The sequence below is a fragment of the Lepisma saccharinum genome, chromosome 16 (assembly GCF_977018435.1).
Source record: "Lepisma saccharinum chromosome 16, izLepSacc3.1, whole genome shotgun sequence".
Lineage (NCBI taxonomy): Eukaryota > Metazoa > Arthropoda > Insecta > Zygentoma > Lepismatidae > Lepisma > Lepisma saccharinum.
In genome coordinates, this window is record NC_139244.1 from 42,496,466 (window position 1) to 42,512,940 (window position 16,475).

Here is a 16,475-nt window from a genome sequence, read left to right on the forward strand (position 1 = left end):
GGGACTTAGCATGTATATCGACAATTTATAGGACAACACGAACCATACAAAGGATTATAGGTGACGTACGACCACACGCCAGAGCTTTGTTAATCTGCAAGAAGCAGTTGCAACTAATGCTATGAGGATATAATGTTAATTTTTCATTGTTTCACAAGGAGGCTATTTTTTACACAACCAATATTTGCTTTTTCAAGTAACTACATGTACCAGAAGCACACATGCCAACACTTACTAGATTTTGATTTATACTATCTCAGGTGCTAAATGTATCAAGAACACTGATTGTATATATTTTTGAGAATCCAACTATATCAGGATTTTTCTATGTAAGTATATTTTTATTGACTGGCTTATTTAACAGATCAAACAGAAAGACGGCAAAATTCACTAAATGTAGGTGATTGCATGAAAATAACTAGATCAAGGGGTGACCAACAGTGAGCTGAATGTATATATAGAGGGTTGCGCTCTATTATTCTCACCTTCGCTGGATTGGCGAAGGAACGCACTTGTGGGCGGTAGAACCTGAACGGGCTCCACCATGGCATCGGAGACTCGAAGCAGATGTTTTGGAGGATGAACCCAAGTAGGGTCATAGGCGCTACGACCAATTTGGTCATTGCTTTTTATATGAGTAACCAATTTGGCCCACTCCTTAAATTAACTTAGATTGCTTATAACTTATGAAATTTGAAGTCTGCACAAGATCCGATGACAAAATCTAAAATTGTAACAACCTTGCCAAGGACTTGAACCCTGGACAGATAGGTTAAAAGCCTAGCGCTATACAAACTAAGCTACCTGCATTTTTAAAAAGTTAGTTATGTTAAGAAATATATTGAAACACCTGAGAACACTCTTGGTCTGGTTCGACAGAGAAGGAGACAACATTTCCAAATTTTTACAGACTGGGTGTATTTTTCCACTATAGAGGTCTTCACTATATGTAATTCGAAACGCTAAAGTTCAGCTAGCTTCCAAAATTGAGGTAAAAATTGTGTTTGGCGAGATTAACAAGTTACAATTATATCCAGTTACGGACAAATAAAGCTAAAAGTCTAAGATTTACTGTACTAGCCAAGTTTTAGTAACATTTTCTTCACTTTAGTACAAATATCAAAGAAATAGGTATATTTTATTTATAATTTGACAAAATGTACTAGTATTTAATTCACAAAGTTAGGTAAAAAACAGTATTTTTTTAAAAATATTGTTACTGCCTTCAAATTTTATGTTATTTAGCCACTAACAACTGGTTTACACTGCTTGGCATCCTTTAAATAGGAAAAGAAGGAATTATTTGTTTAGTATTTTTACTACTTTATATTTATTTAAGAAAACAATTCTACAGTTTAACTTAATTTTAAACAAATTGTTACTAATTTATATATCAAAGTTATGTTATTTAGAGTGTATGAAGGCGTATAAAGTTAATATTTGTACTTATCAGTTCAACTAACAATTATATTTTACACACAAAAGATAATGTTTACAGTTAAATTACTTGAATCAGAGAATAATATTTTACAGTAATTGATTCATTCAGCACTAGTCAGTACTTTTATGCATCAGAAAGTTTTCTTAATTTTCTATTACGCATGCTATTTTGGGCTATTCTTAAAATGTATTTCTAGGGCAAACTGGTTTAATTTTCTGCTTATAATGCAAAGTTGACAGTTTTCGCACAATGCATTGTACATTTGTTATATTCTCTACTTACAATCCAAATATTATGCTTATTTAATGTATAACTAACTAACTCTCTAGCCTTCTTAAACCCGAATGTTCATGGCTGCAGCAACACATGCCTTTCATCTGTCCCTGTCCTGAGCAAGATCTATATACTCCTTTCCTTACCTATAGATGAGAACTGAGCTGGGAGACTGTTTTGAACCTTTTCATGAGAGTTTGCATGTGAACTGTATGCAAATTGAGCACTATTGACTGTGCATGCTTCTAAGTTTTGCTGTTATTTTACATCAACTCTGTGAGAGTGTAGAGAGTTTTTCCTTTTCAAGTAGTTTTTATTGATTGTATTTGTATATGTTTTGGGGACTTAGCAGTTTTATGTTATGAGGCAGTTTGTTGTAGAATATTTTCACTGGATTCTTTTGAGATATTGAGTGTCTGCTGTTTTACTTGTAATTATTTTCCTTCTTGTGTTGTGTATTTGACTATATTTTGTCCAAGTTTGTAGTATTTAGAATAATTGTTATTGGCTTGTAGATGTAAGGAGTAATAATCCTTTGCAGGATGCCCTATACTTTAGTCTGAACATTATTCTTAGTGTTCACTTTTGAAGCCTTAGTATTCTGGTAGTATTTCATTTGTAATGTAGGCATTTTTCTGATAATTTATACTCACTTAGTTGTTTCAGCAGGTAGAAGTTGCATGATGGTTTACTGGTGATGATGTTAATTTGCTCTTCTTATGTACTACGTATGATGTAGCTTACTTGAGTAATTGGAATTTTCTACTGAAAAAAGGATTGCTTGTCTATTTTATTCCTATGTTGTTGAGTTTGTCCATAAGCAAGCCATGTTTTTACTCTATCCTATGCCTTGGAAGAATCTAGATATATTGTGTTTGCAGTTTTATGTTTCTCTAAGGTTTCAGCTATGTAGTTTTTTAAACTGTGCTATGGGTGTGACTACTGATTTCTCTTTCTGGATGCCATGTTGGTTTCTGTGTATTCCTCTTGCTGTTTGAATTTGACTTAGGTTGTTTGCTTTTTTTCTTAGATCTTTATTTGTTTATTGAATTTTAATTACTTTAATTTTACATATAAAAATTCAAAGTACATTGTTAAAGTCAAAGTGTGTTAAAATTCAATTTTTCAAAGTTAAAGTTTTAAAAATACAATTTTCTAAAATTAAAAGTTATAATAGTATATTTTTGTTAGTAGAAGTTTTTATACTAGGCAAATTATTTTGTTGTTAATGTAAAATTTGTTAGTTAATGTAAAATTAAAGTAATTAAAAATCAATTTTTCAAAGTTAAAGTTTTAAAAATGCAATTTTCTAAAATTAAAAGTTATAATAGTTCATTTTTGTTAGTAGAAGTTTTTATACTAGAGTAAATATTTTTGTTGTTAAAGTAAAATATGTTAGTTAATGTAAAATTAAAGTAATTAAAATTCAATAAACAAATAAAGATCTAAGAAAAAAAGCAAACAACCTAAGTCAAATTCAAACAGCAAGAGGAATACACAGAAACCAACATGGCATCCAGAAAGAGAAATCAGTAGTCACACCCATAGCACAGTTTAAAAAACTACATAGCTGAAACCTTAGAGAAACATAAAACTGCAAACACAATATATCTAGATTCTTCCAAGGCATAGGATAGAGTAAAAACATGGCTTGCTTATGGACAAACTCAACAACATAGGAATAAAATAGACAAGCAATCCTTTTTTCAGTAGAAAATTCCAATTACTCAAGTAAGCTACATCATACGTAGTACATAAGAAGAGCAAATTAACATCATCACCAGTAAACCATCATGCAACTTCTACCTGCTGAAACAACTAAGTGAGTATAAATTATCAGAAAAATGCCTACATTACAAATGAAATACTACCAGAATACTAAGGCTTCAAAAGTGAACACTAAGAATAATGTTCAGACTAAAGTATAGGGCATCCTGCAAAGGATTATTACTCCTTACATCTACAAGCCAATAACAATTATTCTAAATACTACAAACTTGGACAAAATATAGTCAAATACACAACACAAGAAGGAAAATAATTACAAGTAAAACAGCAGACACTCAATATCTCAAAAGAATCCAGTGAAAATATTCTACAACAAACTGCCTCATAACATAAAACTGCTAAGTCCCCAAAACATATACAAATACAATCAATAAAAACTACTTGAAAAGGAAAAACTCTCTACACTCTCACAGAGTTGATGTAAAATAACAGCAAAACTTAGAAGCATGCACAGTCAATAGTGCTCAATTTGCATACAGTTCACATGCAAACTCTCATGAAAAGGTTCAAAACAGTCTCCCAGCTCAGTTCTCATCTATAGGTAAGGAAAGGAGTATATAGATCTTGCTCAGGACAGGGACAGATGAAAGGCATGTGTTGCTGCAGCCATGAACATTCGGGTTTAAGAAGGCTAGAGAGTTAGTTAGTTATACATTAAATAAGCATAATATTTGGATTGTAAGTAGAGAATATAACAAATGTACAATGCATTGTGCGAAAACTGTCAACTTTGCATTATAAGCAGAAAATTAAACCAGTTTGCCCTAGAAATACATTTTAAGAATAGCCCAAAATAGCATGCGTAATAGAAAATTAAGAAAACTTTCTGATGCATAAAAGTACTGACTAGTGCTGAATGAATCAATTACTGTAAAATATTATTCTCTGATTCAAGTAATTTAACTGTAAACATTATCTTTTGTGTGTAAAATATAATTGTTAGTTGAACTGATAAGTACAAATATTAACTTTATACGCCTTCATACACTCTAAATAACATAACTTTGATATATAAATTAGTAACAATTTGTTTAAAATTAAGTTAAACTGTAGAATTGTTTTCTTAAATAAATATAAAGTAGTAAAAATACTAAACAAATAATTCCTTCTTTTCCTATTTAAAGGATGCCAAGCAGTGTAAACCAGTTGTTAGTGGCTAAATAACATAAAATTTGAAGGCAGTAACAATATTTTTAAAAAAATACTGTTTTTTACCTAACTTTGTGAATTAAATACTAGTACATTTTGTCAAATTATAAATAAAATATACCTATTTCTTTGATATTTGTACTAAAGTGAAGAAAATGTTACTAAAACTTGGCTAGTACAGTAAATCTTAGACTTTTAGCTTTATTTGTCCGTAACTGGATATAATTGTAACTTGTTAATCTCGCCAAACACAATTTTTACCTCAATTTTGGAAGCTAGCTGAACTTTAGCGTTTCGAATTACATATAGTGAAGACCTCTATAGTGGAAAAATACACCCAGTCTGTAAAAATTTGGAAATGTTGTCTCCTTCTCTGTCGAACCAGACCAAGAGTGTTCTCAGGTGTTTCAATATATTTCTTAACATAACTAACTTTTTAAAAATGCAGGTAGCTTAGTTTGTATAGCGCTAGGCTTTTAACCTATCTGTCCAGGGTTCAAGTCCTTGGCAAGGTTGTTACAATTTTAGATTTTGTCATCGGATCTTGTGCAGACTTCAAATTTCATAAGTTATAAGCAATCTAAGTTAATTTAAGGAGTGGGCCAAATTGGTTACTCATATAAAAAGCAATGACCAAATTGGTCGTAGCGCCTATGACCCTACTTGGGTTCATCCTCCAAAACATCTGCTTCGAGTCTCCGATGCCATGGTGGAGCCCGTTCAGGTTCTACCGCCCACAAGTGCGTTCCTTCGCCAATCCAGCGAAGGTGAGAATAATAGAGCGCAACCCTCTATATATACATTCAGCTCACTGTTGGTCACCCCTTGATCTAGTTATTTTCATGCAATCACCTACATTTAGTGAATTTTGCCGTCTTTCTGTTTGATCTGTTAAATAAGCCAGTCAATAAAAATATACTTACATAGAAAAATCCTGATATAGTTGGATTCTCAAAAATATATACAATCAGTGTTCTTGATACATTTAGCACCTGAGATAGTATAAATCAAAATCTAGTAAGTGTTGGCATGTGTGCTTCTGGTACATGTAGTTACTTGAAAAAGCAAATATTGGTTGTGTAAAAAATAGCCTCCTTGTGAAACAATGAAAAATTAACATTATATCCTCATAGCATTAGTTGCAACTGCTTCTTGCAGATTAACAAAGCTCTGGCGTGTGGTCGTACGTCACCTATAATCCTTTGTATGGTTCGTGTTGTCCTATAAATTGTCGATATACATGCTAAGTCCCTAGTTACAGCCTAAGCTTTTAGCTTCAATAAATGTATTTTAGTCCTCAGAGACATATATTGATCTTAGAGTAAAAAATAAACCTCGTATAATAAACCAAATGGAAATAACCCAAGTGTTGATGCACCCAAAGAAGCCAGTAATACTTCAAAAATACCTTGAAAAAGGCTATAAAGCTAAATAATTCTTCTAGAATAGTAAAAAAGTTTGGAAAGTGGACCTAGGCCCCTAAGCCGTCTGTTAACTTCGTATTGTAATTATATTGTTAAATTGTTATATGCAAGGGGAAAAAACAATATTAGTAAGCGTCCAAATATTGACCCTCGGTAAAGGGGTTTCAGACCTCATAGACACATCATAATTTTCGTTACACTAAAAAATTGCCCTCGTATAAAAGCAAATAGTTGAAATGTTTAAACATTTCGTGTACTTTATCCAGTAAGCCTTAGCTAGAAATACAATAAATGCGTTACAGACATAAAAATTAAGCAAGCTTTGATATTCTAGTGGCACATAATAAGTATAAAATATCCTTTAAAATACTCTGACAAATAGTTGTGGGTTGTCTGAGATCAAAATTTTCAAGTCCTCTCTCCTCTCTCCTGCATAAATAGGCTCTAGAATTCACTAAGCCTCAAAATAATATTGGGTACATAAAATAAAAAGCAGATGGAGAGTGGTGCTGATCGCATCATCTCCAAAATAGCAAAAACAAAAGTATATAGAGCTCTATCTGGTATATTTAGAAAACTTTTACCTAGTATAGCAGTAACAAAATACTCAGCAAACTCTAAAATAAACAAACTTTCCTACGTGGCAGGCGTAACCTGCCCTAAATAAATACATATAGAAATACAGAACCAAAAATAGCATAGTGGAAATCAGTAAACCCTAATAATAATAATAATAATAATAATAATATATTCTGTGGCTTACATTTTAGCTAAAAGTACTTTTTTTTAGTGTTTTTGAAAAAATTAAATAAATACTAAATTCTAAGTTTAAAATTTGTAAATGTATATATGATACAAAAAAAAAAAAATAATACATACCCTGCAAAAAATCAATTAAAAAAGTTGAAAACCTCTCTTTGTGCATCCAAAATATAATAACAAATCCTTCCTGACTGGATTAAATTGTGTTATTTGAGTAATATTAAGCCTAAACTTGTAAAATAAAAGGGTAGAACTTGTCAAAACATACTTTTGCATCCAAAATATAATTCAAAACACGACTAAATTGTGTTATTTGAGTGGAAAGAAACCTAAACTTGGAAAAAAATCTCTCTCTCTCTCTATCTGTCCCTCTCTCTCTCTCTCTCTCTCTCTCTCTCTCTGTGTGTGTGTGTGTGTGTGTGTGTGTGTGTGTGTCTTTGAGAGTCCAAAATATAATAAAAAACACGTTCAAATCGTGCTATTTGAGTAAATATTAGGCTAAACTTGTGAAATAAACAAATAAAAGTTGAGAACACACACTTTGTGTGTCGAAAATGTAACTAAAAATCTTTCCTGAACAGATAGAATTGTGTTATTTGAGTAATAATAAGCCTAAACTTGTGAAATAAACAGATAAAAGTTGAGAACACACATTTTGTGTGTCGAAAATGCGACTAAAAGTCTTTCCTGAACAGATTGAATTGTATTATTTTGGTAATAATAAGCCTAAACTTGTGAAATAAACAGATATAAATTGAGATCACAAACTCTGTGTGTCGAAAATGCGACTAAAAGTCTTTCCTGAACAGATTGAATTGTGTTATTTTGGTAATAATAAGCCTAAACTTGTGAAATAAACAGATAGAAGTTGAGAACACACACTTTGTGTGTCGAAAATGTAACTAAAAGTCTTTCCTGAACAGATAGAATTGTGTTATTTGAGTAAAAAATAGGCATAAACTTGTAAATAATAAATTAAAAGTTGAAAAAATCTCTTTGTAAATACAAAATTTAATAAAAAATGTTGCCTGAATAGTACAAATAGTGCTATTTTGGTAAAAATTAACATAAAGTTGTAAAATAATAAGTTAAAAGTTGAAAAAATGTCTTTGTGAGTCCAAAATTTAATAAAAAATGTTGCCTGATTAGTACAAATAGTGTTATTTTGGTAAAAAATTAATATAAAGTTGTAAAATAATAAGTTAAACGTAGAAAAAAATGTCTTTGTGAGTCCAAAATTTAATAAAAAATGTTGCTTGAATAGTACAAATAGTGTTATTTTGGTAAAAAATTAACTTAAAGTTGTAAAATAATATGTTAAAAGTTGAAAAAATGTCTTTGTGAGTCCAAAATTTAATAAAAAATGTTGCTGATTAGTACAAATAGTGTTATTTTGGTAAAAATTAATATAAAGTTGTAAAATAATAAGTTAAACGTTGAGAAAATGTCTTTGTGAGTCCAAAATTTAATAAAAAATGTTGCTGATTAGTACAAATAGTGTTATTTTGGTAAAAAATTAATATAAAGTTGTAAAATAATAAGTTAAACGTTGAAAAAAATGTCTTTGTGAGTCCAAAATTTAATAAAAAGTGTTGCCTGAATAGTACAAATAGTGTTATTTTGGTAAAAATAAGGATAAGCTGTGAAAATGTTTGACATAAAGTCAAAGTTTGGTAAAAAATAAACTCAAAATTAAGTTAAATAGCACACAGTAACATACATTTACTACCTAAATCAATAATCAAAGGGTCCTAGGTTCGTTACCCCGTGATAAAAGCAAATGGTGAAAACTGTAGGCCCCGTCCCTAATAACTCTCCCTTCTTCATAGTACAGATAAAAAAACCCTGCGCTAAAGCGTCCTGTGCCTTGGAGGCAAACCTGAGCGGAATATTAATTGGCGGCGGAAACCGCATAGCTTCAGAGATTTGACCCTTGCTGCGCATTCTCAGACATTCTTTGTTGTCTGGTTGAATCCCTCCCCTGCCCTACAGTATTGCATAGCTTTCCCCTGTTCTTGCGTACTGGTTAACCTTGGAAAAACCGGTTCTGAAAATCTACCGACGCGTTCTCTGATTGGTCAATCAGATTCCTTCTTTGTCCTGACGTTGTGACGTCATTTGACCTTGAGCGCGCTTCCCCAAAATTCCTTTCTCCTCTACCTGCGCTGAATATTAATTCATTCTCTCTGTCTGGCATCACCGCCGAGTCGAGATTCTGAGACAGTATTCTGTCTAGCGTCTGAGACCACCGTCTTTTATAACATAATAACATACATTATTACATAGTACTAATTAATAACGTTACATATCGCGGGTTCGAGTACCGGGACCGTCCCCAATCGTAATTGAACCTGTACCTACAGCCATTACCACCGTTCATAGCGGTTCATAAACCATAGAAAACTTATTTTCAATATTATAAACATTAATTATTATCGATTGATATATTACATAGTTTGCAGTAATGAATATAAAACCATATGCATAGCGTTTAGTACCTCTAATTACCTTCTATATACATATTTTTCATAAAATAAATAAATATATATTCATAAAAAGTTATAAACATGCAAATACATAAATGTAAAGTACTCTAAGTACGTGCAAATGAATTCTAAGTACATGCGAATTAATTAAAACCCGTGCAAATTAGTTATAAGTACTTGCAAATTAAAGACCACCCATGCAGCGATTGACGTTATCGTAGATACCTACTACTCAAAGCATCGCCTAGTTGACCCATTGTCACCGTGTTAAACCATAGGAGGATCCGCCCAGCTAGCCCCAAGGATGTGCCAAACATCCCCCAGCTAAGAGCTTCCACTTCAAGCGCTGAGCTAGATACCCTTTTTGTAAGAAATGATTACTTTCAAAATAAAACTCTTGAAAATTAAAAAGATTATAACAATATATTTTAAATAAATCAAATTCTTCAAATGCTTTTATTAATTTCAAAATGATGTTTTTAGGACTGTATGATAAAACAGGGTATCAGTAGACCTTAAAACAAGTTACAATATCCAGGGCGCATTTGCAGTTTAATTTATGAGTACAACTAATCTGATTGATTGATTGAATTGGTTTCTTTTACTTCGCTTTTTCTACCACTTTTTGGCTAATCGAGAATTAAGAGTGAGTGATGATGTGATGAAAGGGATGAAGAGACACTTACAAAGAACATCCAGGCCGGGATTCGAACCCGGGGACCTTGGTCACTAAGCGCACTGTGTTAACCACTCCACCACGGAGGTCGGCGAAATCACCTAATCTAAAAGCACTGAACGTATTTGTTGAGGTAAAATCATCCGCTAAGACTCCTTAGAAGAATGGTGTGGCATCAAATGCGGTCCAATTATTGCAATTCTCTTCAACACATGCATAATTTTGAACATTGAGGCGGCAAGTTGTCTCGGATGCTTAGTTCTGTCAAAATGCCTTTTCTCTTTCGGGAGGCGTGCACACGATTTTAATTTTAGTGTATTTGCTTTCTTCAGAAATGGCTGAAGCCAGGCGGCCGCTTGCTCATCACAGACTACTGCAGAGGAAGACACGCGGTCGACTCGGGCGAATTCAAGGACTACGCGAAGAGTCGCGGCTTCCACCTGCTCGCGCTGCAGCAGTACGGAAGGCTTCTCAGGGAGATTGGCTTTCGCGAGGTGAGGGACATCGACTTCACCTCGCAGTTTGTGGAAACTCTCAAAGTGGAACTGCACCAGCTGGAAGATAACAGGAGTTCTTTCATTCAGGTAAGCTGTTTTGCTCAATTTCTGTTCTCTACTGGTAGGCATGTTAGCATGTATGCAGAAATATATATTTTTGGATGGGTCCTTGCCCGATCCAAGAGTGACACATGTAATAATAATAATAATATATAGTATTCATTAAAATTATGTGTATACTAAATCAGCAATGTATTTTATTAAGAATAGCTCTATAAATAATTGTTATTATTATTACACTAGTAAGTAAGAAGCTGGTGTAAAGATAGCTATAGAAATTGCAGAATTCCATATTTGCCGGCTTATAAGAAGCACCCCCTTTTTTGTACACATTCTTGAGGAAAAATCTTTGTCACTGAATGTTATAATTAATTTACAATATTTCAAATTACGGTAATATGTAGGTCTACTTTAAACAAATAGCTTACGTAATCTAACCAGGAAAGAATACATTTCCATCTACTTCATCAAAATCCAGAGCTAAATGAAGAGTCACTTGAAACCTCTTCTAAATCAGATTAATTGATTGATTTGGTTTATTTTACTTCGCTTTTCTGTCACTTTTGGCTAATCGCAAAGATGAGGTTGAGTGATGATATGATGAAATTGATGAAGGGTCACTCACAAAGAACACCAATGCCCATGCCGGGATTCGAACCCGGGACCTCTGGCCTCGTAGCGCGCTGTGGTAAACATTGCGCAAGGGAGGCCAGCTCTTCTAAATCAAAAGCTGAGTCCTCATACCTGCGTATAAACTCTACGTGACTGGAATGCTCTCACACACAGCAAGGAGTCAAGAAAGATATCGTCTAACTCCGAACAGAGGAAATTTCCAGAAACAGTGGCGGCGATTAGAGTTGAACGTGGGGGGGGGGGGGAAGTTGCCACTTTTGCCCCCGCACTATGCTAAACCTTATATACGAATGGAAAGTAAACTGTCCTTGCCCTCCGCCCGCAGTTTTGGAACCCAATCGCCACCACTGTCCAGAAATGGAGGTAATCAAAAACTGAGTACCGGCCTATAAGACGCACTATGTTTTTCAGACCTATTTTTGAAGGGAAAAAGTGCACCGTGAACACATTATCCAGCTTATTTCTAATTAAGCTATACATCTAATATACCGGTATACCTTCACCTCCAAACATAAAGTAAGGCACATTACATCGACCTCTTATGTTTCATGCTTTGACCCCTAAATATTCATAATTTTTAACACATTGGATCTCACCAGGCTGAAGATGATTTTGTTGTTTGCAGGAATTTTCAGAAGAAGAATATGACGAAATGACTCAAAATTGGAAGACGAAAGTGCGCCAAGCGACGCAAGGAGAGTTGGGTTGGGGATTGTTTCTAGCCAAGAAATGAAGACATTTGGGAAACCATAGCACTAATGAATACGCTTTGAAAGAGAGTGGGGAACAAAACGGTGGTAAAAATGTCCATCAAATGTAATCTCGGAGTATGTGTATAAATAATGTTCTGTCTTTAACTTTAGACACATTTGTTACTCAAATAAAATTTCATATAAAATATTCACTTCATTTTTTGATTAAAGAATAAATAAGGATACAATATGCATGGGAAAGAAACATAGGTCTTAAACATTGCCATTCGAGAAATCGTTTCTTCACATAGTATATTTTCAAAGAATTCAAAGCGTGAAAGTAACGAATTAGTGCGAATAAGTTTGTTGACCTTCTACATTCTAGAAATTAGTGTATAAATCCGAGAGAGATACACCCCCTGCTTAAGAACTGCCGGGCCTCCCCGATGGCGTAATAGTAACGTCTTTGCCTTGTAATAAGGTTTTTGAGTTGCTGTTTTAAGTCCACTTTATGCACAGTAAGCCTAATCGGGACTGGACCTACAGTTTAAAGTGGGTTCCGAACCACTTGTGCCTCCACCGGGTATCGAACCCGGGACCCCTCGATTAGAAGGCAATGACGCTACCACTGCTCCATGGGGAGGCCCTACCTTGTAATAAGGGGACCTGGTATCGTTACCCGGTGGAGACACATTGCACAGTGGTTCGGATCCTACTTTAAACTGTAGATCCAGTCCCGATTAGCCTATTTGTGCATAAAGTGAACTTTGAAAACTTCAATCTTGAGAACTGCCCTATTTCCAGCAAAAGTGGTGGGGACATTTTGTACTAAGTGATTCTGACGATATATTCCAACAATAAATAACATTTTTCAATGTGAAAAACTCACGAACAAATATCATATTAATTAAAGAAACAGTATACGACTTCGGGTGACAAGGCCCTGCGTTCGAGCTATTTCACACGTTCACATGTTCTGAATTTCCGAGCTAAGAAAGATATCAGTTAATGAAAATCTGTTTTATATGTGTATTATTACTCTTTCGAAATTTACCATGGACTCTGAATACATAGAAAGTCAAAATACGCAGTTACTTTTATGAACACAAAATATTAGCGATTTGTTGAAAATGTAACTTATTATACACATCTGAAATTGTCCAACTCTCCCGAATGGACCTTGCCCAACTGTCTCGATCCCAGGAAGAGGTGACTCAGTTGGTGCCAGTCCCACTGCAACATACTACAACTATATGTGCGCACCGTATGCACTTTGTGTGAGCTGCTGGATCAAAAGTATTATCAGATAACCTGTGCTACTTTGCCATATACATAATGAATAAGGTTTGACTCATCGAATTTAAATGAAACGGTAACATTAAAAGGAATATTTTACCAAAAAAAAACACGAAAACAATACAGCTTCTCATTTACATACCCTATTATCCGACATTACCACAAGCACCAGTTCGGGAAGTAAATAATCTCTCTCTGAATTACGACGTACGTTTACAAAGTAAATTTTGCAGCTAGAAAAGAGCATGCTGAATATGGATAGATGATAACATTGTGCCCACCTTTTACAAGAGGTATGCCAGAGTCACCAAAGTGGCAAGAGCAGTTTTTACTTGAGTGGGAGGAGGGGATAGGATAGCACAGCAACTGCTAGCAGAAATACGTATAAAGAACTTCCTTTTCAATGTGCCTCAATAAAATTCATCAGTCTATTTCCAGCCTCCCACCCCTCTACCCAAGTATTCTATACTTGTTCTCGGTATATGCAAACTGGATAAGCATTTAAGGCACCATTCACCACTGTTTTGACGCCTTCGAAGGGAACATGGTTGAGTTGGTTGGCCATGGTTAACTTCAGTTAACGATATAAATCGTGAAAAATGTTCTTGTGCGTGATTAAACGGAAAAGGATATAGCCAGATACAAATCCGGTGTCACAACACCTCGCATAAACACATCAGCTAAAATCATCGAGGTCAAGTGGTTGACACAAGATGCTTTCAGTCACAATACAACCTGTCTCGATAGAATCGGGAGCACCAGGTAAGTTTTCACAAGTTAGAGTTTAAGAAAGCTTATTATCGTCAGCATGTTAATTATTCCCTTTCTGCTACTGCGTATGTGCAAATGCTTTAGAAATCAGTGTAATCATTCGGCTTAAAAGCATGACATGTTATTTACGACAAGTGGTTGACACAAGATGCTTTCAGTCACAACACAACCGGTTTCGATAGAATCGGGAGCACCAGGTAAGTTTTCACAAGTTAGAGTTTAAGAAAGCTTATTATCGTCAGCATGTTAATTATTCCCTTTCTGCTACTGCGTATGTGCAAATGCTTTAGATATCAGTTCATTCGGCTTAAAAGCATGACATGTGATTTACGACAGTCGACCTCAGGAACGTCATTGAGGGGGCGCAAGAGGCAGCACTTGTACCCACTATTGCCACCCAACTTGAATCGTACTCCACAATCTATCATTTTTTACTGTTGTGAGTACTGTCAGTACTGGGAGTAAGTCATTACAAGGAATATCAATGATTCTTGAAGTAATCAAGTATGCTAAATTGTCTGCAGTCTATAAATAATTTGACTAATGTGAATGTAGAATTTATTCTTGCTTACTCTCTCTTTCTCTCGTTAATCATCTCTTACTACTTTTCTTCCGTTTTCTGGCTTGTTTTCTCATTGATCCTCTTTCCCCTTTCTACCCTTCGAGCTTCTTTTATTTTTCCTTTCATGTTTACTTTCTCATTGTCTTCTATCTTTCTCTTGTTTATCTGAAAACTCTCTCTCTCTCTCTCTCTCTCTCTCTCTCTTTCTCTCTCTCTCTCTTCCTCGTTTCTTTATCTTTTACTATAACCCGTAAACATGACGTCACACGATCTTCAATCTTCAGAACATAACATAATTTTGATTCTGCCCTTTCCGCCCTAGATTTTTTCTACCAGCACTCATGTTCATTTCTATGTCTCAAGTGTCTGCAATTGCTCAATTTTTGATCATCTGCCCGTAGCAGTTAAGGAAGTAGCAAAAATTAAGTACGACAATGAAATCTTCCAATTAAGGAGCAAGCGGGTCTTGCAGCAGAAGTTTGTGTACCTGCATTCCGCAAACCACTGGAGAATCAAAATTAGCTGCATTCGTCATCATTTCCTATTTCCAGTTTTTTTCGAAGGAGAATTACAAAGAAATTAGAAACAGCTGGAAATCGAAACTAGGGTGGATTAAAGATGAGCTGATTTAGGGTCTTTTGATTGCCAAGAAATTATAATAAAAACAGCGTGAACAGCTGTCAGCTCTGCTCTTATAGCTATTTTGAAAATTGGAAATTATCGGAAGTCGAGCCTACTGTTGGCTACCCACCCTGTACGTACAAAAGTGTATGTAAATCTTCTATATATATGTTGAAGCACGGAAATTCATGAAGTTAGTTTTCTGTAATAGTCATAAATCTAATAATTGTTGCTCTCTGTTGACTGTTATAATAAATTAAAGAAAGTCTTTGTAATGTGCAATATCAGTGTTTTTAATTGAAGTCTACATTAGCATGTTTCATAAATTAGCATAACTTTTATACATAAGCCATCTAAACTCCACAACTTTTTTTATGTATTAGGCGCATCCAGAAAGTAAGTTTCCCACTCGCCCACAGGTGGCAGGCCATGCGTATTGAAACCGGTTTTGCGCATGCGTGAGAGGCACATGCCCTGGCTAGTGAATGTCCTAGAAGACGCCTCCCGAAAGTCCTCAGTAGCGTCGCGGCAGTGATGAAACATGGCGGCTCCTATTCCATCTCCCGCCGCGTGCGAGGTTCGTTCGGTGATCAAGTTCTTGAACGCACAAAACATACAGCCGATTGAAATTCATCGTCAGCTGTGCCAGGTGTATGGGCCAGACGTCATGAGCAAGCAGAAGGTGCGTCGTTGGTGCAGGACATTTACTGATGGCCGGCAAAATGTGCATGACGACGAGCGCAGTGGGCGGCCATCGACCGTTATGGGCGAGCTTGTGGAGCAGGTGCAGCAGCGCATATTGGATGATCGTCGCGTCACGATCACGGAACTCAGCAGCCATTTCCAGCAGATTTCTCGGTCGTTGTTGCACGACATTGTTGCCAAACGCCTCTTGTTCCGGAAATTTTGTGCCCGGTGGGTGCCGAAACAACTGACGCCCGAACACAAAGGGAAACGCATGGGCATGGTGCTGACATTTCTGCAGCGTTACCATGATGACGATTTTCTCAACCGGATCATCTAAGGGGATGAAACGTGGGTTGCATACAGCACCCAAGAAAGCAAGCAGCAGTCCATGCATTGACGTCACAGTGGATCTCCATGCAGGACGAAGTTCAAACAGACTGTGTCGGCGCGAAAAGTGATGTGCGCGGTGTTCTGGGACAAACAAGCCATTCTGCTCATTGAGTTTCTGTCCAGAGGTGAGACTGTGAACGCTAACCGTTACTGTGAAACACTGGGGACATTGCGACGAGCCATTCAGAATAAGCGACGCGGTAAGCTCAGTGCCGGGGTGATCTTGCTGCACGACAATGCGAAGCCGCATATCGCTAGTCTCACTGC

At 35.4% G+C, this 16,475-nt stretch overlaps 1 protein-coding gene across 1 annotated transcript in view; it reads left to right on the top strand.

Moving 5' to 3' along the window:
• The window catches only part of LOC146000567 (uncharacterized), a 136,044-nt gene that overhangs the window by 55,921 nt on the left and 63,648 nt on the right, over positions 1-16,475 (top strand). Inside the window, exon 8 of the mRNA XM_083138317.1 lies at positions 10,332-10,583. Within this exon, the coding sequence (XP_082994443.1) occupies positions 10,332-10,583 (252 nt within the window). The remainder of the gene's footprint in view (positions 1-10,331; positions 10,584-16,475) is intronic.